This window comes from Homarus americanus, unplaced genomic scaffold (assembly GCF_018991925.1).
Source record: "Homarus americanus isolate GMGI-L3 unplaced genomic scaffold, GMGI_Hamer_2.0 scaffold29048, whole genome shotgun sequence".
Taxonomy (NCBI): Eukaryota; Metazoa; Arthropoda; class Malacostraca; order Decapoda; family Nephropidae; genus Homarus; species Homarus americanus.
The window spans coordinates 198,580-220,347 of record NW_024752739.1 but is presented as its reverse complement, the minus strand read 5'-3'; the positions used below and the strand labels follow the sequence as shown (position 1 = coordinate 220,347).

General features: G+C 39.9%; 1 protein-coding gene across 3 annotated transcripts; it reads left to right on the top strand.

Annotated features, from left to right (window-relative positions):
• Nucleotides 1–4,434: 4,434 nt before the first annotated feature.
• Nucleotides 4,435–17,589, top strand: LOC121855184. 3 transcript variants are annotated; one of them, XM_042350054.1, is made up of 9 exons: nt 4,435–4,494; nt 4,879–5,010; nt 9,830–9,936; nt 10,366–10,544; nt 12,407–12,569; nt 14,843–15,750; nt 16,401–16,620; nt 16,757–16,856; nt 17,302–17,589. In XM_042350054.1, the coding sequence occupies exons 2-9, from the start codon at nt 4,881–4,883 to the stop codon at nt 17,463–17,465; spliced, it is 1,971 nt and encodes a 656-aa protein (XP_042205988.1). In that variant the 5' UTR covers nt 4,435–4,494; nt 4,879–4,880; the 3' UTR covers nt 17,466–17,589. The 3 variants fall into 3 exon arrangements, with proteins under 3 accessions (XP_042205988.1, XP_042205987.1, XP_042205989.1); XM_042350053.1 differs by lacking the exon at nt 4,435–4,494 and having other exon boundaries at nt 4,786–5,010; XM_042350055.1 differs by lacking the exons at nt 4,435–4,494; nt 4,879–5,010 and adding an exon at nt 8,913–9,185.
• Nucleotides 17,590–21,768: the final 4,179 nt, after the last annotated feature.

Here is a 21,768-nt window from a genome sequence, read left to right as displayed (position 1 = left end):
GGTGGTGTATTATGGTCCCTCAAGAAACTGTTAACATTCACCTGCCTGGAAAAAAAAATTCAGATTAACCTTCCATATCGCTTTACTCCCGTAATCATTTTCATAAAAGTTAAGGAAACTATCGCCACTTGTACCATGTTATGCACTACTGTATATTGGAAAGATCTCAAGTATATGTTTGTTTTAAAGTTAAAAATGTTTTTTAGGTGGGAGAAGATTAAATAATGACTATGGGTCATATTTTTAGTAATTTCCTCTACTTATTAAACAGTCATCATTGTACTGATGTCTTCCAAATAACAGACGATATAAGAATTTCTTCACAAAGTTTTGGAACCATCATATTTTTCTGTTGTAAGGCTCCTTCCAGGTGATGCCTGGCTTAAATGAATACAAATATTTATATTACATAAGGCACTGAGGTTTAGGCAAGAGATATATAACATTATTTATAAAAATAATTATAGTAATTGTTTACACAGCAATATACCCAAACGAATGGCGTCGGTAGATTTTTAAAAATCATTTACAGCAGAAAGTGAGTCAGAACTTCTATGACGGAGGCCAACTATTCCCTCATGAAAAGATATTAATGCTACAACTTTATACAAAGGTACTTTGCAACCACTTTTGTACCACATTTTCAGTTTTACTTAGGATTAAACCAACTAAGCTAGCTTCACCATTAATATATTATATAGGATTCCAGAACAATAGGTAGCCAGTGTAAAAAAGTAGAAATTTGCAACCTAACCTAATACAACATACTGTACATATTTAGAAAATGCTGTTAGTAGTATTGAGAATTTACTAAGATTTTTATGTTAATTTTTAGATATATATATATACAATACTGTAATACATTTCCTGTGTGTGAGAGGTTTGAATAATAGACCAGGTTCTTTGCAGACTTTACTCTTGCAGTGTCAGACAGTGACTGGCAACCCAGCACTGCCACAGACAAACTCCCGCCTCCACACATGGGAAAACATATCATGCTTAACAAGGGCGGATCTAGGAATATCGAAAGGGGCGGGTCCAAGAAGTTGTGAGTGGGGGAACATGGCGAGTGAAGCGAGCCCAACCAGTTTTTTTTTTTGTGGGGAGGGGGGGGCACTGTAAGCCTCCCCCAGAAAATAAAATCTAACTAATATCACGGGCATTTTGAGGCCATGCGCACTTGATAATATTGGGGGATATTCTGAAGACAGTAGTAAATACATTTTACTATACAAAAGTGCCTGAGTACAATACTGCATTAAAGAAAAAGTACAGGAATTTTCTGGTGAAAAGGGGGGTCCAGACCCTCAGGACCCCCCCTTGGATCCGCCCTTGCTTAACCTACCCCCACATGCAGATATGCGTGCTACGTCATATGTATTAGTAAGTGTCACTGCTACGGTTCCACTTATTTTTACCTCAATTATTAATAACAAAAATGTTTTTACTTTTTCTAGAAATATGAATGTCATATATTTTATGTTCTGTCGATACAAGTGTGTGTGTGTGTATGTGTGTGTGTGTGTGTGTGTGTGTGTGTGTGTGTGTGTGTGTGTGTGTGTGTTTTAGCTGAAGCCCACGCAAGTATACAGTAGTACTTGATGTTACTTCGGGTGAGAGTCATAGAACAAACGCTGATATCCATATAATATATTTTACTGTAAGTATTTATTATTGTAAAAGTGTCATTTCATTTTATTGCTCGTGGTTCCGGTATAAAATTTCTGGCAGGTGTGATCATGTCATTAAATCATCACACGTGTGGAAGAAAACATCCCACACCCCATCAGTTTTAACACTAACTCATTGCGGCAACACCTCTGTCTGGGATTATTCTGAAACGTATAATAAAGACGCTTATATTCATCATATTCACTACCATCATCATCATCTTCATCACTTCAAGGTAATTATCGCTGTAAAGTGTTGATGATGATTGGGCAGTGAATGCATAAGAGCATCAAGATCGTCTTAGTGGTGTGAATGTGTGAATCGATGTAGGTTTTTTAATGTTATTCGCGATTGTATATTGAAATATTCTCTCTAATCGACTGGAGCAATAGGCTGTGGGGATACAAACATAAAACCATTACCACATGCCAAGATTTATTCTGAAAATTTCAATGAGGTGTGTCCATGGCTGTGACTGACCGTCGAAAGGTCGATCAGAGAGTGTTGTGCTGTGCCTTTAGCTGGGACAGTCCATAGTGATAACAGTAACCGAGGTGGAAACTGAAAATAAATTGAAGTAAAAAAAATAAGCAAGCAACAGGCATGAGTGCCAGTTCCAGGCGCCCACCTCCTGCGCTTTAGCTACTTTTGTTTTTAATTCTCTGGTACCTGCAGCATCAGTTGCTGCAACTTATCACTTTGGCCGTGCTGTCGTTCTGTCATAATGGAACGTCAAATCTTGTTTACTTCCCTTGTATCTACCACACCTGTTGCGTTCTGAGCTATTATGTGGTTGGTGAGGGCTGCCATGAGCTTAACTGAGTTTTGATGTTCGGTGGCAGCAATCTCCTCTAGATTGGACAATCCCATTCCTCCCAGTCTCGGTGGTAATGCAAGGTGTAATCTTTCTGCTGGGGTTAAGTGAAGATGTTTCACTAATTTGGAAATGAAATTGACACTGATAGCTTCTTCCAGAGGGTGGAGGAGGGATCCGATATCAGGGATAATGCGCATCAGGTAGTTCCAGCGATGCTTGACTCCATGGGTGAATGCCGCAAAAGCCGCATGTGGCTCTGCGTTAGCAATATCAGACAGAGCTTGGATTTCCCTAGCCCATTCATTCTCTTTTCCCGTTACGTACTCGGCCTTGAAGTGCGTCTTGCCGATTACTGCACCTAGGTGTCTTTGGCCATCCTTTGTTATTTTGACCTCACTTCCACTGAACACCTCCATTGCCTGTTCATAATGTTCTGGCTTCATAATGAGGAAGGACTTGCTGGGGTTTGGGTGGTACCCTATTTGTGAACCTCGCCATGTTACCAGGTCCCACCACTTTTTGATGTCCTCCACTTTTCCTGCTCCTGTAAGGTCATCAGCATATGCCACTTGCTTGACCTCGGTTGTTTCAAATTTTATTGAGTGTTGGAGTACGGATAGGCCTATTGCGTACATTGCCATTGAAACAGGGTCCCCCTGCGTTGTTCCCTCAGTTGATTGTATGATGGTATCACCTCTTAGAGCCTTGGTGTTTACTATATAGAGGTCTGGTAGATTCCTATAGGTATTTTTCAACATACATTGCAAAGCTTGAACACTTGATCTTGATGTTGTGCATTGCTCAATGTGGAACCAGGAGTGTTGCATGCAGTTCTCCAACTGTTGTCCCATAAATGTGAATCTATGGATGACCGTGAACGTCCACGTTTTATCTTTTGACGAAACAAGTGTCAGTGGCAGTAACACTTGTCATGTGAGGTCATTACTCCTGTCACCCCACCTCACTCCTGGAGACAGAGGCAGTGTTACGAGTGTCCGCCATAAGTTTCTGTTCTGGGTATTAAAATACGTTGGTTCGGATGGTGTGGGTTCTATTACAAAACCCCAACGGGGTTATCATTTGTCAACACTAACCTAACGTAACCGTACCTAAACATAAAAGTGTTATATTTTATATTTTATATATGAGACTGGGATTTAATCCGTTGGGGTTTTACTCGGTCACCGGATGGTGTGTGTGGATGGCTCGGGCAGTTTCGCTTACTACTCGCCCACACCGACTAAGCCCTAGTTTACGTATTAAATTTGTTTTACTACATTATCACTTTGTTTATTTATTAATGCAACAGTTGTCTCTCATGTGATATTGATAGTAATATGTTTGTATATAGGTAAGATAGTGGAACTAATGTCAGTAAAGTCATTTAGGTAAAGTGTGTGGGTGTGTGTAGACGTGACAGATGCATGGAGGTGAAGAAAACCGTGTCATTGGCTGAATTATGCCGCACTTAAGTATTAAAATATAATCAAAGGTGTGGTCAGGAAAAGTTGGTGTTCGGGTCAATAAACAAAACTAAAGAAAGAAAGAAAGAAAGAAAGAAAGAAAGAGAGAGAGAGAGAGAGAGAGAGAGAGAGAGAGAGGTTCTTATCAGTGCGTTTTTCTGAACAATGAGATAATGAGACGAACCGTTTCCGTGGGGTACGGGAGGGACACATGGGGGAGAGAAAATTGAGAGGAGGGGTGAGGAAAGGGAAGGGAAAGGAGGAAGGGATAAAAGAGAGAATGTAGGGGAATTAATGAAGAAAATCGAAAAATAATTAGAGGAATTGACGAGGAGATTAAAAAAAGGGGGCTGGGGAGGGGGGTGGGGGAAGAGGGGGGGTGAGAATGAGAGTAGAGTGGAAGAGATAGGGAGGGAGGGAGATAGCAAAGGAGGGGCGAGGGGGGGGACTACAACGCCGAAAGTTAGTGTTGTCATTAATAGTTCATCCAAATAGCCGATGAACATTCACGAGCCCCTCTCTCTCTCTCCCCACCTACGGCAGGTAATAAAGCCCTCTACAGTATTTCACCACCTGAGAAAATAATAGTATCGGCAATGTGAAACTAATGCTATAGTTATCTGGTGATTATTGTAGTTTATGATAATTTTCCTTCTAGATTAGAAATTAAAATATGATTATGTCTGTGAAGTGAAAAAAATATATATTTTGTTTTGCACTACAAGAGAACTTATTGTTATTATATTTGGCAATTGAGAAAAAAAAATCAGGGTTTGGCAACGAGGGGCTAAGGGGTAGTCACACGGGATAGACTTCCGATAGTGTGCCAGTTTTGTTAATGCACGTTCTTTCGCTGTACAGTAGTTGGTTTCACGTAGTGACAGCACTCATTTTTATCTAATTCCTTCACCTGTGTCCCCCGTGTAGACATGAACGAACGATGGTGTGTGTACCTGCTGGTGATAGTAACCAATATTACCTTCGTCTACTACTTGGGTCTACTAGACGGCGCCCTTGCACCAGTGTCAATCCCTAAGCCTTGTGGGATAGCATGTAGCGGTGAGTGATGACACGACTTCTACTACTGTCTTTGGTAATACTTCTACTTCTATAACTCATGCCATTATAACTAATATTACTCGTCCCACTACTACCAATTCTTCTATAACTAACAACTACTACTTATAATAATAACAATATTAATAATACGAGTACAACTGGTGTGTAATGAGGGGTTTTAAGTGTAGGACATGTAGAGAGTAGGAATGTAAAGAGAGGAAGAGTTTGGTTTTTTAAGTTTAACAAATTTATTGGCAGAGCTTGTAGTACAGTTTGCCTATTCTGAGAAATTCAGTCAGGTCTTGACACTGAGGGTGGTATCACTTCTCACTGTCACGCAGGACAGAGGTTCACACACAAAGAAATACATCATATTCATTAACAACTATAAATGTATAGAGGTCAGATTCAAATGGATAATGTCACTGTTCACTGCCATGCAGGACAGAGGTTCGTACACAAAGAGTTGCATCATATTCATTGACAGTACATATACATATATGTAAACACGCACACACACATATACATACATATACGTATATACATACACATATACACGTACACGCACATATACATGCACACACGCACACATACATACATATACGTCGGTCAGATTCATGTGGGTAATGTCACTTTTCACTGCCATACAGGACAGAGGTTCGTACACAAAGAATGCATCATATTCATTGACACTATATATAGGTCAGATTCATGTGGGTAATGCCACTGTTCACTGCCACGCAGGACAGAGGTTCGTACACAAAGAAGGAAATACATCACATTCACCAGTAGCATATATAGGTCAGTGGATCACATACATTGGAGTCATATTCTAATTGAAGACTAATCAGTGTGGGCTAGCAAATTTGGGATAAACAGCAAGAATGTCCTCAAGCACACCTGATTCAATGAAGTAATTACATAGTTCAAGATACAGTAAGTCAGGTGGCCTGAAGAGTTTGGTGGCGTGGCCGTGTTAGTTATTTACACTGTCAATACACTTATCTTATCTTATATGTCAATACACATATATTACGTTCTTAAGGACGACTTCTCAAACACCGCTTCGTTACAACTGTTTATTAATTACGACAATGACATGGACACATTAATAGCACCTTCTCTCGAAGTTACTAGGGCATTATATTTACGTTACTAGGACATCATATTACGTTACTAGACACTGATCCTCGGACACGAACCTGAATGAATACACTTCCCATGTAAGTAACTCATCCCATGGATAGCTCTGGCAAGAACTCACGTGACCTGGGGAAGGCCTAGCAGGTGATTCTGGGTTGTCTGTATGGGCACCGGTGTCCGGAGGGAAGTCGGGAGGGAAGTCTCGCTCCCGACCAGGGGAGGCTTGCCTCCGGCTCTCTCTGTCTGTCTGTCTCGACTCTGCTTTGTCGACTCTCGCTCGTGAGGGAGGGCTACGACGTCCTATATATTGGGAGACGAGCCATCAGGTTGAGTTGATCAGGGGGGCGGCGAAGGGTCTCCTTACGTTTGACCTCGCTAATGTAGGGTCAGGTCTGGACTTTTCTGAGACTAAAGTTGTATATATTGGAGACAGGCGGCCTCTTCTGCTGACTGGGTACCTGTTAACATCGTTGGTGGGGCCGTGTGACATGGATGAGTTGTGGCCCCTTGACTTGGGCTGCGAGGGGTCCCTTTACATTTGACCTCAGGTTACTGTGTATATTGGGGGAGAGTCGGCAGGTGGCCTCTTCTTCTGACTGGGTGTCTCTTATATATTTGTTGGGGCCGTGTGACATGGGGAGGGGTGCTGGTTGATTTGTAACCTCCTTGAGCGGCCGTGAGGGGTACCCTGACACTTGACCCCCCTAATGTCGGGTCAGGTCTGGACTGTTTCTGAGATGTAAGCTGTGGTCTGACAACCCATCACTACAGGTGCTAAAAAATTTTCTATAACTATTTACAGCTGCTAGTATTTTTTATATTGTTGTCATTATTATTAACCTGCCCGACACTGTGGACAGGGTATTGTTTTTCCATTTCTTTCTGTCGGTTAGTTTGTGTCCCCCAAATAACTATAGAACACATTTTTACCGAACTTTGTAATATGGTCCATAGGTTATTTTTTTTTACCAGATTGCGATAAGATTGTTCAAGTGTTGCCATCTAAATGGTTCGAGTAATGATAATACACAATTTTCTCGAAATTTACCCTGCCATGGTATGGGTACTGTATGAGGGTAGATTTGGCATGCGTTGGTTTATTTATTATTAGTAATATATATATATATATATATATATATATATATATATATATATATATATATATATATATATATATATATATATATATATATATATATATATATATATATACAAAAATATCATTCATCACTCTGTGTCACCAACCATACCACGATCACATCCTTCTCTCAGGCTTAATACAAACAAATAAATACAATCATAACAGTTGCCAGGGCTTAGTGTGTAAGAAGTTTGTTTTATTACTCCGTGTAAATGACCTAAAGCATTTGTTTTAGAGTTACATGTCCGCGGCTCGAAAAAATAAGATCCAGGTGTGTTACATTTTAATAACTGTAGAAAGAAATTTGCTCTTTTTTTAACGTGTAAATAATTATTATTACTGTGAAGATTGTATATAAAAAAATACATAGGTTATTGCAGTATCTTCTGTGTGATTCTTAGTAGAGAAGGCGGCCACCCTCACCTTAAGACAAGCATGGGAGGAGTCAGATGTAACTGTGTACACTATCAGCCAGATAGTGAACGAAGCTGTGGCCAGCAACACAGCGATGGAGTAGCTGCGTCCTCGGCTCCGCAGGTGTTGGCTGCTTCACCCACCACAAGTGGGGGTATCTCAAACAAAGTCTTGATACAACTAGGCCACAGTTACGTTGATTCTTGACTATGTAAACGTAGAGTTCAATTCAATTTCAATTGTTTATTCCTTGATCGAGGAAGCGGGATCCTAGTGCTGTCACTAGGCACCCCTGTAGAGTTGTCCCTCTTTTCATTTTCGGTAGTTGCCACCACCATCGCTGCTCTATATTCAACGAACTATAAACACACACACACACACACATGCAGGTTACAAACTCAGTATCGTGCTAACTCTAAACCCTTGATATGATCCCTGAAACAGGGAGACACCCCAACACGATATCATACATGAGAATAAATTTACCTGACATTGTCTTACCTGTGATGGTGTGAGTGAATGAATTTACTTTATGGCTCTCCCATTATGGGTCATTAATCATACCTAACTACTGTCATGGAAGAGATTATGCATTCAACTAATGACCTTTACATTATGCACTATGAAGTTGAGTTAATCACTATCATCTAATAACTGATCAAAACGTCCACTAAATAATGAAAAAAGTTAACATCATCAAACTCAATATATTTTCCATGCAGCATAATGCCCGCGCCATTTATTTGGTGCATTGATAGGGTCATTAATTACTGAACACGTCACGGCCTCAGTGTGACAGTTGTCGTAATGTTGGTCATATTAGGCATAATTGTCCGGTCAAAATGTTGGTCATATTAGGCATAATTGTCCGGTCAAAATGTTGGTCATATTAGGCTTAATTGTCCGGTCAAAATAAACCAGAGTCAGGGAGTCAGGTTACCTCATTTCACTTTTAACCGAATAAAACAGATACAGTCACGGGAATAAATACAGTCACAGATACAGTCACAGACACATACAATCACAGGCACAGATACAGCCACAGACACAGATACAGTCACAGGTACAGTCTCGTTCAATATTCTTCGAACACTGCTGGCAACTCAAGGCCGTTTGTTTACTTTAGTACGTAGTAAAAATTATGAATAAATGTAAAAGTCCTCGGTGATTGGTTATTTAGTTGGGCTTCGATGTTTCGTATTATGTTTGTCTAGTTTCACAGGATTCGTCTTATTTTTGTTTTTTCGGGGAATATTTTATTTAATTCCTGTAACGTGTTTCCATGTACACACCCGGATATTTAGTAATGAAATTCAAATCCAGCTAGACCTACAACTCAGCTAAAGTTACGCGTTTGGTCCGACTAAGCTTAACGAGTCAAGACTAACAAACTGTGGAAGATGTGACGAGGCGGAGACTAGGAGCCGCTCGCTGATCATGAGCTGGTTTATTGCGATGAGTGAGGCTGAGAGAGAAGGTGGGTGGTGCGCTTCTTGAGTATGTTTTCGTGTGATTGTATATAACGTTATACAGTACCTTGGGCTCACAGATTATCATAGTTTTGGCTTACAGATTATCATAGCCTCGACACACAGATTATCATAGCCTCGACACACAGATTATCATAGTTTGTACTCACAGATTATCGTAGTTTGTACTCATGGATTATCATAGATTGTACTCAGAGATTATCATAGTTTGTACTTACAGATTATCATAGGTTGGACTCACAGATTATATATCGCAGTTTGGTTCACAGATTATCATTACTTCAAGTTGTAGATTATCATGCCACTAACCTCCCTGATACTGCAAACCAGCCAGGGACCACTAACCTCCTAGAGACCACTAACTTCCCAGAGACCATTAACCTCCCAGTGACCATTAACCTCCCAGGTACTATTAACCTCCCTAACCTCCCAGGGACCATTAACCTCAGGGACCATTAACCTCCAAGAGACCATTAACCTCCCAGAGACCATTAACCTCCCAGTTACCATTAACCTCCCAGTTACCATTAACCTCCCTAACCGCCCAGGGACCATTAACCTCCCAGGGACCACTACCTTCCCTGGAACCATTAACCTTCTAGGGACCATTAACCCCCCTTTCTCCCCACAGTGGAGGAGTCGCCGCACTTTCTGATCCACACACCAGGCTGTGTCATCCCGGACTTTGACCCGTTGGATCCCACCATCTCTAAATACAGAACGACCGAAAACAAGACGGTAAGAGAATCGTCCACGAGCTCTCTGACTCTGTCTAACTATTTTATGTCGATGGTTTAACCCTTTGTGAATCATGTTTTAACTCTTTGTGAAGCATAGTATCATTTAGGAATTCTGAAGCAACAAATTCTGCTGAGCCATTCACGATACTGTACACGGGTTCGACTCTCTAGTGACCCGTGTGGTTGACGTGGGTAATGCTTCAGGTTCAACTTGGTTGTCGTCTACTGTTCGTTACGTCAGTCTGTTACTCTCCAGGGGCAATGATTCTTAGGTTACTGGGCTTATTTCTTGACGTATTCATAATAACATAAACATCAGAAGTCTCCTGAAGTTGTCTTCATAGTGAGTCTTCCTTAATCCTGAACTTGGGGATATTTAACTTTATGTAATGTGTTCCATTATTAAGATCCCCAAGTGCTTCACCAGGTAGTATGTTCAACCAGGCGGCCGCTGACGGAGACTCAAGGCCTGCTCCTTGTGGTGTATAAGGAACGAGCGGTGGACTACGGCGTGACCTGGGAGTCCCTCAACTGCTCCTACAGAGGCATCAAGAGGATTCAGCAGAATCCTGTCAAGTATAACAGCAACTGTGATAAAACTTCCGTGTGAGTACAACGTGTACCACGTATTAACACATCACACTAACACATGTAAAGGCCAGATCACACGCACGCACGCACACACCCACACATACAATATATATATATATATATATATATATATATATATATATATATATATATATATATATATATATATATATACACTAGCAGAATCGCCGCCCTCCGGGTGGCTCATCCGCTAGGCCACGGTAGGACGCCACCCTCCGGGAGGCTCCACTTTGTCTCACTGTTCAGTCCCCAACACTTCTTCTTACATCAATAGTTCATTAACGGTGTATGTAAGTTCCACCATGTTTTTCACCACAACGGTACAGCAAAGTATATTTTTTTTAGCATTAAACTGTTATTATTTTATTGTCTAATCTATCACTACATATAACATCACCCATCATCACTACATATAACGTCATCCATCATCACTACTTATAACACCATCCATCATCACTACATATAACACCATCCATCATCATCACTACATATAACACCATCCATCATTATCACTACATATAACACCATCCATCATCACTACATATAACACCATCCATCATCACTACAGATGGGTAAAGTAGTTTCCGAGATTCTCGTGCAGACACACACACACACACACAAACTCACAAACAAACACACAGACATACTTCTTTGTTTTATATATATATATATATATATATATATATATATATATATATATATATATATATATATATATATATATATATATAGATAGATAGAAGATATATATATATACAGTAGGGTATGCTATAACGAACGTAATTGGTTCCAGAACCTCGTTCGTTATAGGATTAATCCGTCCCAGGCCCCCAAATACAACCACTTAACACTGAAAAAATTCTGTGGAAAATGTAAAAAATACGGTACTTTATCTTACCTTAGTATTATTCAGCATGCAGGTACCCCTAAACACTGGCACATCACTATCACTTCCACTGGGAGTCTTGGCTTTAAGGTCCTCAAACAATTGTTTGGCCTTCTCACAAATTATAGCTTCACTAATGTTACCACCTGCCATTTCTTTCTCCTTTATCCACACTAAGAGTACATTTTCCATCTCTTCAATCACATTACACCTTGCTTTGCTAAGTCTAAAGATTCCCTTAGCCACTTGCACTGTTTGTAACTCCTCTTTATTCTTCAAAATCGTACATATAGTCGATTTAGTCATCCCATACTCATCACTAAGTTTCGCAATGCTTCTTCCATTCTCACGTTTCTTTATAATTTCTTTCTTAGTTTCAAGGGTTATTAGCTTTCTCACTCGCTTTGGACGACTCATTGTTACAATTGTATACTTGTATAACAAAATAGTTATACAAATAACGCGAATTTCCACATCAAAAGACGAAATTTCAACAATAACACTGGTGCACAATGAGACAAAGATGGCGCCTGACGCTCTTGTTGTGGGTCGCGGTACAACAATATTCATGCGCCAGGCGAAGTAGTCCCGTATTCATCCGCGTTCGTTATACCATACCCCACTGTATATATATATATATATATATATATATATATATATATATATATATATATATATATATATATATATATATATATATATATATATATATATGCTGATAACCACATCTTCAGGGGTGAGTACAGACAGAACTCACCCCTGAAGATGTGAATTACACGAAAGAGCTTGGGAACTTCGTGTTTTCTTATTTCCCTGTGGTTATCAGCATATACTTGAATCACGCACACCTACAGTGATTTACTTGCATATATATATATATATATATATATATATATATATATATATATATATATATATATATATATATATATATATATATATATATATATATATATATATTCAATTGTAGACTGCATGAGGTCATCCCCATAAAGGAGGAGTCAGCCATCGTTGACGAGGACGGAATATTGGTGACTTGTCAAGAGGAGACCAACGGAACCAACACGGTGTACAAGAACGTTCACTACTTCGTGCAACCCAGAGTTGTGAGAGATAAGCGGAAAAAGTTCCAGGTAATTTTCATTTATGGTTATACAGTAAAGTTAAAAATAGTGTCGCCTTAATAAACTAATACATTTATATAGTCCAGGGGCTACAAGACGGAAATTTCTAAAAGTATGACCGGCTGGATATAAAATTTTCATGATGATTTTATGGTAGTATTGTTCTTCTCCAACTTCAAAACCAATGTCGGACAGGTGAAAGCTCCTGCACCACATTGTGAGCAAGGTTTTTGTAATAAGACCAACATGTACAAGTGGTACCGCATTCAAGTCTAACATGTCCCATGCAGTAACACTTAAATGATATTCTAAAATGACAATAAATGAAATAATTAATTGATAACTTCAGTTAATAAATAAACCAAAAATCAAACATAATGACATTCAATAGATACAAAAAGTGAATTCAGTCTTTTTTAATCAATGTTTTCCTTTTTAAATTACTCTCGTTGACATTCTATCTACAAATGTGTCTGCTATTTAAAAAAAATACAAATAATACTAAAATAATTACCATAGTTAAATTATTATAAAATATATCAAAGTAGTAAATACAAAATGAAAAACAAGGTGGACATTTCATGACGATATCGTTAAGAAAAAGTTTCCTACTAAACAACACCAATATATATGGTAGTCAAAAGAGTATACACTGTATGAACACTATATTGCTACCAGTATATAAGCACAAGTACAAGTGACAAATTCTGCACAATGATATACGACCCTTGTTTATGTTACCAGGTTGAAAAGTTCATTACTCGAAACAGTACCCATTTATAATCATCTTCATCTGCGTCATCACATGAAGAATAGTCATGAACTCTTCCACATTTACTTTGTTCTCCATGGCAATTATAAGCAATTGTACATGGTGCAAATGTTTTACTACAAGTACAGTTCTTTAAGCATTGACATAATGTGCATTGGTAAAAAAGTTTATATCACACACTGTGGTTTACAGGATTTTGTCATCATTAATGGAATTAAAGTTCATTTGTAAATATCCATCCAAAATTAGTAGGTGAGGGCAAATCAGGTGAGATCTCTTGTAAAATTAAATCTGGTACAAGCTTCTCTAAAATATGTTACTCTGCAGAATCAACAGTAGGAGGCAAAGCATGCAAGTCAGATACTGTAGAGAAAAATAAATGAGCTCTTAAAACATCTAGAGAATCAAACTCTTTGTGTCCATAGAGAGCTGACATAATTGCAATGGCATCCTTGTACACTGCTGACTGTAAGGGGTAATGTACTTCATTCCCTAATGCTGATAGGTGAGGAATTATGCCTATAAGCTGCATTTGCCGCCTTATTCTTCCCATGCCTGTAATAATAACTGACTGTGTCACAGCCACTAAGAACATAAGCATTGAGTAAACAACTGTTGAAACAAACTATGAACAAGGAGAAAATTTCATCTCTTTTCAATCCATAAACTTTGAAGTTGCAGTATTTTTTATATTAACTTAAAAGAGCAACATCTGTGTCGCTTGACTGAACCACAATATCAGTACATCCGAACGTTTCAGCTGAATATGCCATATGAGTCACTATCTGAGTATCTGCCTGTTCATGGTCAGTACAAGCGATTTCAGGAACACAGCTGATGCTGTGCACAAACATGTTCAAAATTCTGACTAGTTCCTTACATCTTGTCTGATTCAGTATGTGGAGAGCCAGACCAGTGTGTTTAGGCATTGACAAACTGGTAACACATACCATTAAGTCTTGGACATTATTCAGCACCTTTTTCAGATTTCTCCTTTGAAAGTCTTACTCTGCCATTCTCTTCCAAGTATATAATATATATTGAAAAGTTAACATGTCTTCCTTCTGTAGACTTATTTCACCTCGGTTTTAAGATATATACATGATATCACAATACCAGCCACTGTGAGCTTATGCAAACCAAAAATAAAATCCAACATTGTGTTTCACATGTACCAAGGTGTATAGAAACATATGTTATAGGTGAACATTTTATACCTCAACCCTTAAAATGCGAGCTATGTAAGATTAGCCCCCTTGACTAATACCTAGGTGAGGTTGGTAACTGGTGAAGTTAAGTAGAAAGTTGTATTAAGTATAAAGAGGTGCAATAATTTTCACATGCACAAACATATGAAGAGAGACTAAGTGATATACTGTAGTTTGTTTAGGGTCTTTTAGCGAAGCACTAAGTTTGGGCAAAAATTTTGAGTTCCCAAAGCAGCTGGGAATCGATTACATCTCCAAGAAACACCTCCATCACCTTCTCTTATATATTCGTTGACCTGCAGGAGGACCACGGAGAGCGACGGCCACGCCAGGACCCGCTGAGTGTCATCGTCATGGGCACAGACGCTGTCTCCAGAGGGAACCTTCGCCGCCACATGCCCGAGACCTTCGACTATCTTAAAAAAAGCCTGGGAGCCATCGACTTACATGGCTTTAATAAGGTCGCCGACAACACCGACCCGAATATGATCGCCGCCTTAATGGGGCTGACCGAAAAGGAATTTAAGAATCATCCCTGCGTGCCTAATAAAATGTCAAAGTTTGACGACTGTCCCCTGATTTGGAAAAATTATTCTGAAAACGGCTACGCAACAGCTTATGGTGAAGACTCACCTTGGATGGGGCTCTTTCACTATAATAGAGCCGGTTATGTGAAACAGCCGACTGATTATTACAACAGAGCGTCTTTCCTAATATCCGAGAGAGAGATAAGTCACAACGCTGGCCTCGGAAAATCCAATGGACGCTACTGCCAGGGGAGCAAGTTAAGTGCGAGTGTTGTGCACGACTACTCCCTCCTCGTGGCCGACGCCCTCAAGGACATTCCGTACTTTGGTTTCTACTGGACAGCTTCCCTCTCGCATGACTATCTCACCATGGCGAAAGCGGTTGACAGACCATCGCTATGGTACCTCCAGCAACTACACTCCAGAGGCTACCTTGATCACACCATTCTCTTCTTCATTAGTGACCATGGGCAGCGGTGGGGCGACTTCCGGTCAACCTACGCCGGGATGCTGGAGGAAAGGTTACCCTACGTCATGATAGTGTTTCCTCCCTGGTTTAAAGACCAGTACCCTGAGGCCTGGGCTAACTTACACACCAACACCCGCCGACTCACCTCAACGTTTGATATCCACGTCACGTTGAGGGATATCCTGACACAGGCTTATACCGACCTGTCTACTGCGTAAGTTACAAACATACAACCATAGTTCTCTCACACACACACATTCAATTGTGGAAAAACAGTGCCTGTGACAGCAGAATCATATTTCAGGGGTGAGTACAAACTAAGTAGAAGTGCTGAACAAGTTATATATATACAGAGGAGGGTGAGATCAAGTCCACAGAGGTCAAGTATAGGTAATGACCCTACTAATCTTCACAAAAGCACCGCAGTGGTCGGTAGTCAGGTCAGAGGGAAAAACTGACCCAACCTTCTCACCTGGTTACAAATCTTCTTAATTACAAAATTGTCCAATTTGTACAAACCATTACTCAAATTCATGTTAACGGATTCGGTATGTTTAATGAGACTAGATTGTATAATATTCCTACTGTCAATTGAATTACAAGGTAATATTGAGGAGGCATTATCCCAGTCAATGCAATGCTTAGTATCCCTCAAATGAACAAACAGAGCTGCTAAACCAGAGATTATCATAATACACGTAAAATATATATGATAATTAACTGTGAGATCCTTTAGAGATCAAAGATACACTTGCACAAAGTGTTTAAAAGGTAATGGACAGCACTAGTCTACATTTAATGTACATATCTGCCCAGAACTGCAGAGTTTGTTCCTTCATCATTCCACATACTGTACATCAACAGACCAACAGTAGCCGCTCACGGGCAGAGTTTGTTCCGGGAGGTACCACTGGGCAGGACGTGTGAGAACGCCGGCATCAGCGACCACTTCTGCACTTGCCTCCACAGCACCGAGGTGAACGTGGACGACCCTCGTCTCAAGAAAGTCGTTCAGTTCGTGGTCAAACGACTCAACCAATACCTCAGCCTATACCCTAAATGTGTTCCACTAAAGCTGGACAAAGTAAGCATTATCGTTTTGTTTTCTCTGACTTCCTTTTCATCCTCCGCTTACTCCCACTTCTTTGCATCTTCTCCCTCTCTTTGTTTAATCCCTTCTTTTTACTTTCCCTTTCTCATCAGTTCGTTTTCTGTGACAGATCTTACGGGGTCGTGTAGGAACAGCCACAAACAGTACCATCCCCCAAAACCACGACAGTGTGACCATGATCTTCAATGTTGCCTTCGTTACTAACCCAGGTAATTTAATTAGTTACCTTCGACTTCATTATTAACTCAGGTAGGTGATTAATTGCCTGTGACATCGTCAGGTAATTCTCCAAGTCAGTTATTAATCTAGCATCGACGTATTGTTAGTATTATCAATATTATTATTAACGGTGGAGTAAAATCATTCGTGAATCTTTACAGCACACTCTGCTTTCGGTACTTAAGGCAAGCTAGTTCTGTTCGGTCATATCTAAGACACAGGTCTACAGTATATGTCAGAGTATGAAATACCTTATGGAAACTTGTGTTATTTTTGTATGGTTTGTTTATTCTTGCCTTGGCTGCTTCTTAATGCCGTAACTTGCCCAAGGAATAGTACAGCTTCAACACTTACCTTTTCCTAAGATTCTGATTCTACATATAGCTTTCTGTGCTCATTCTGTTATTTCACTGTCAATTATCTGTCGTCTATCAGGTGCGGCTGAGTTTGAGGGAACAGTCAGGTACCAAAACAAAGTTTATCAGCTAGTGAGCGACGTGTCCAGGATCAACCAGTACGGCAACCAGAGTCACTGTATCAACCACAGCGTCCACAGGAAATACTGTTACTGTAGAGACATGCTACCCACCACCACCTGATTCATCAAACCGCGAGTGTGTTCATTCTAGTCGTTTCCTCTGAAGATGTCTTGAATAAAGACGAAAGCTAAGGTGCTCCGTTGTTTCCCTTTTCCCGTGTGATTTTATCAACTCAGTTGCTACCTGACCCAGCGTGGAGAAGGTCGTGCCCGCAAGTGCTCCCGTTAGAGACCTGACCTGACTAGTCACGTCAACCCCCTTCTCTTAAGCTCCTCTACGTGTGTGTTGGTGTGGGGATTAGTGGATGACATCATCATGACCTGACCTTATGTTTTTAAGGTCACCCTGTATATTTAAGCCTCTCTCTGTCCATGTAATCCAGTTGCCTCTGAAGATGTCTTGAATAAAGACGAAAGCTAAGGTACTCCGTTGTTTCCCTTTTCCCGTGTGATTTTATCAAGATATATATATATATATATATATATATATATATATATATATATACAACATAATAGGAAGGTTGGTCAGTAGCAGTTGCCAGGTTTTTTATAGACAGAAACCGTCAAAGCCCAGACTTCCTGGCACCAGATGGCTGAAACGCACTCGCCTGCAGTTTTGAGATGCGCAAGGCACACGACACATCAGAACTGAAATACGAATCTTACTAAACGATAACTATATTGTATTCATTGGTCTGGTCACTATTGTAGGATGTTGTCAACTTAACCATAGCCACTGCGTTCACTATAAAACTCAGGCATAACATTACACCAAACATTCGAGACCAAACAACGCCTTTCTCCAACAAAATAATGCATGGAGAGAAAGTGTTAGATATATGCCTTGTCTACTTATATATCTATTTATATGTTTTTAGCGAATAGGAAAAAAATTACTGCGGTGAATGGGGGAAGTTAAATACAGATAAGACTATGCAAAGGAAAGACACGGACAGATACTGAAAGTGAGGAGAGATAATAGGAGACACACATGTACAGAGAAAGACAGGCAGACAAGTAAGATTGGGTATAACAGACTGGTAGAAAAACAGAGGGAGTATGTTTGTATTCTAAAGAGATTAAGGAGTTAGGTTAGGTTTGAATTAAGATTTTGGACTTTAATATAGTACTACAACTGGACTTAAGAAAATATATTAAATTAAGGTTCTGGGGTAAAAAAAAAGAAGGAATTTTGTGAATTAATTATTTGTATTGACTCTTGGAAAAATTTCATCCGTTGACAACTTCAGTTACTCTTCTGTAATTTATCGATTCTGATTTTTTGTGTTCTTTTTCTTCAGTTATTCTGGATGTACTAAAGTGGTTAAATACTTCAAAATATCAGGACAATATAGCTACTCCTCGACTTAATTCTCTCTCTCTTTCAATCATGTTGGCAATTTCTATTAAGAATTAGTGGAATAGCATAAAACCCTCACAAGTAACACAATGTATTCCCAGGTAACACAAGATACTCAGGTAACACAAGACACTCAGGTAACACAAGACACTCACAGATACAAGCAATGACCGACGCTCTCCCTGTAAGTACAGTACAGTACTTTAGTTTTTATATCACTAAACTTTTTTCGATAATTTGACAACTTATAAATTGAAAAAGTTTTAATTGTCTTCTTTGCATATCCAACTTTTCTCCAGGATGATGTTGTCCTCAGAGCCGGTTATGTTTTTCATTAAAAACGGTATATATATATATATATATATATATATATATATATATATATATATATATATATATATATATATATATATATATATATATATATATATATATATATATATATATATATATATATAATGATAATAATTAACAGTTTATTGAAAAAGTTCTGCACCCCGAAGGCTGAAAATATACATTGGACATTAATGACTTACTACTGTACATACATTGGTGGTTTAACAAATGCTTTTATTAGAGAAAGGTAAAGGAACATACAGTGAACATACAGATTAATGTAGGTATTGAACAGCAAACACGTAGTGTAGTAACTCCCTCCCAGATGGTGTTAAAAGAGATCTGACGTGGTGTAGTAGTTCTCTCACAGATAATGTTATGAGGGACTTCACGTGGTGTAGTAATTCCCTCACAGATGGTGTTATGAGGGGCATCACGTGGTGTAGTAATTCCCACACTGATGGTGTTATGAGGGGCATCACGTGGTGTAGTAATTCCCTCACAGATGGTGTTATGCGGGGCATCACATGGTGTAGTAATTCCTTCACAGATGGTGTTATGAAGGGCCTGACGTGGTGTAGTAATTCCCTCACAGATGGTGTTATGAGGGACCTGATGTGGTGTAGTAATTACCTCACAGATGACGTGACGTGGTAGTAATTCCTCACAGATGGTGTTATGGGCATCACATGGTGTAGTAATTCCCACACTGATGGTGTTATGAGGGGCATCACGTGGTGTAGTAGTTCCTCACAGATGGTGTTATGAGGGACATCACGTGGTGTAAATTCCCTCACAGATGGTGTTATGAGGGGCATCACGTGGTGTAGTAATTCCCACACTGATGGTGTTATGAGGGGCATCACGTGGTGTAGTAATTCCCTCACAGATGGTGTTATGCGGGGCATCACATGGTGTAGTAATTCCTTCACAGATGGTGTTATGAAGGGCCTGACGTGGTGTAGTAATTCCCTCACAGATGGTGTTATGAGGGACCTGATGTGGTGTAGTAATTACCTCACAGATGGTGTTATATGAGTGAGGTGTGGTCCCAGGCCTTCCTATTGTAGACGGATTAACACACCGCTGGTCTCACGGGTAGTTATCACTGGGTACCTGGGACCTCACTGTGTGAAGGATTAACTTGGGTACGACTCAGCTATTACTGTTGAGTTGTTCTTCACTGACTTAAGCACTGTTCACCTCTGTTCAACACTGGTTCCATTCCTTTCCTAAATGAACTTGTAACTTCTGGCGAGAACTTGTTGATATTCCGGTGGGTAGGAGGGTTCAGGGGATTGAGTTGGAATGGGCCAACTTAACAGTTGACCTGGCTGCTCCCAGAGGAGCGCCAGGTACGTCTTGACCTTCAGAGCGTATGTGTGTGTGTGTGTGTGTACGTTAAATAGAGAAAATCGCCGATTAATGGATAACCCTTTTCTCTTTATTCCTGCAACTTAATAGAAACTGACTAGTACTGTATATGGTAAAATTTGCTGTTTCATATACGACGTCGTTCACCATCTTAAGACAGCAAAAGTACACCTCAAGTAGGATAAGTTAAGTTACGTCATGTTTTCTATGACACTATTAATTTATATGTACTGTACAGTATTGTGTTGTGATGATCTACTTGGTCATCTAAGCTATGCCGTCAGATAAAGTTTCAAAGAAGACGAAATACATAGAAGTTCTCGCTGTTCGGAAATTATTTATATTTGTCAATCAAACTTGAAGAAATCCTGCTTCCTAAACGCAATTATTTATTTAATGTAATCTAAGCTATTCGATTTATATAAATAAAGTCGGAGTGAGAATTGTGAACTCTTGGAACAATCTGTTACAGTGTGTTGTGACAGCACAGAGTGTGAGCTCATTCAAGGCCAGATTTGACAAAGACTGGAGCAGGTTCCGATATATTCAGGAGCCAGTGCATGCCCAGTACTTGCCAACAGTGCGTAACAGAGACGTGACCGACCGCCCAAGCGGTAATGAGCCGATCAGTGGGAAACAGAATGAAAGTAGAAGTAAAAAGAATAGTTAAGGAGCGAAAAACTTATTTAAGGGTCCCCAAAGAACACAAGTTTATATCTGAAAGAAAATGCATTATCTATATGGGTAACTACTTTCCTCTGACTCAGCTGGAGCCTTGCTGGTTGCCAAACTAGAGCAAGTTGGGAAAGAGATCCTTGCTAAGACTGAGGAAGTAGCTGATAGAATGGAGGTGGTTGCTAAGAGGAGTTATGCTGAGGCATTAGCAGGGCCACGGGAGGGGGCGGGGAGTAATGCGGGATCAGAACAGGTTCTACAGCAGCTAGGGACTCTGAAGAAGTGTGTCGAAGAAATTAAAATTAACGGACCTACTGTTAGGGGAGAAGAGGAACAACGGGAACGTTTCCAGCTCAGGAATAATGTAATAGTTTTTGGAGTCCCCGAGAGCCAGGCGGAGGAAACTGAGAGTAAGGTAACACACGATAAGATGCAGTTTAAAAATATTTGTACAGAGGTTCTGAAGATGCCATCAACCCCACAGCATGTGAGGAGGCTGGGACAAAAGCATTGGGATAAGCCTCGCCCCCTCAGGATCACACTAGTGAGTGAGGAGGAGAAATGGGAGGTTATTCGGCAGGCAAAAAACTTAGCAAGGAGCGAGGCATCTCGGAGTGTA

Coding starts and splice junctions, on each gene's coding strand:
- LOC121855184 (XM_042350054.1), top strand. CDS start 4,881: ATGAACGAACGATGGTGTGTGTACCTGCTGGTGATAGTAACCAATATT. Junction 10,545..12,406: donor AACTGTGATAAAACTTCCGT/GTGAGTACAACG, acceptor ATTCAATTGTAG/ACTGCATGAGGTCATCCCCA. Junction 12,570..14,842: donor ATAAGCGGAAAAAGTTCCAG/GTAATTTTCATT, acceptor GTTGACCTGCAG/GAGGACCACGGAGAGCGACG.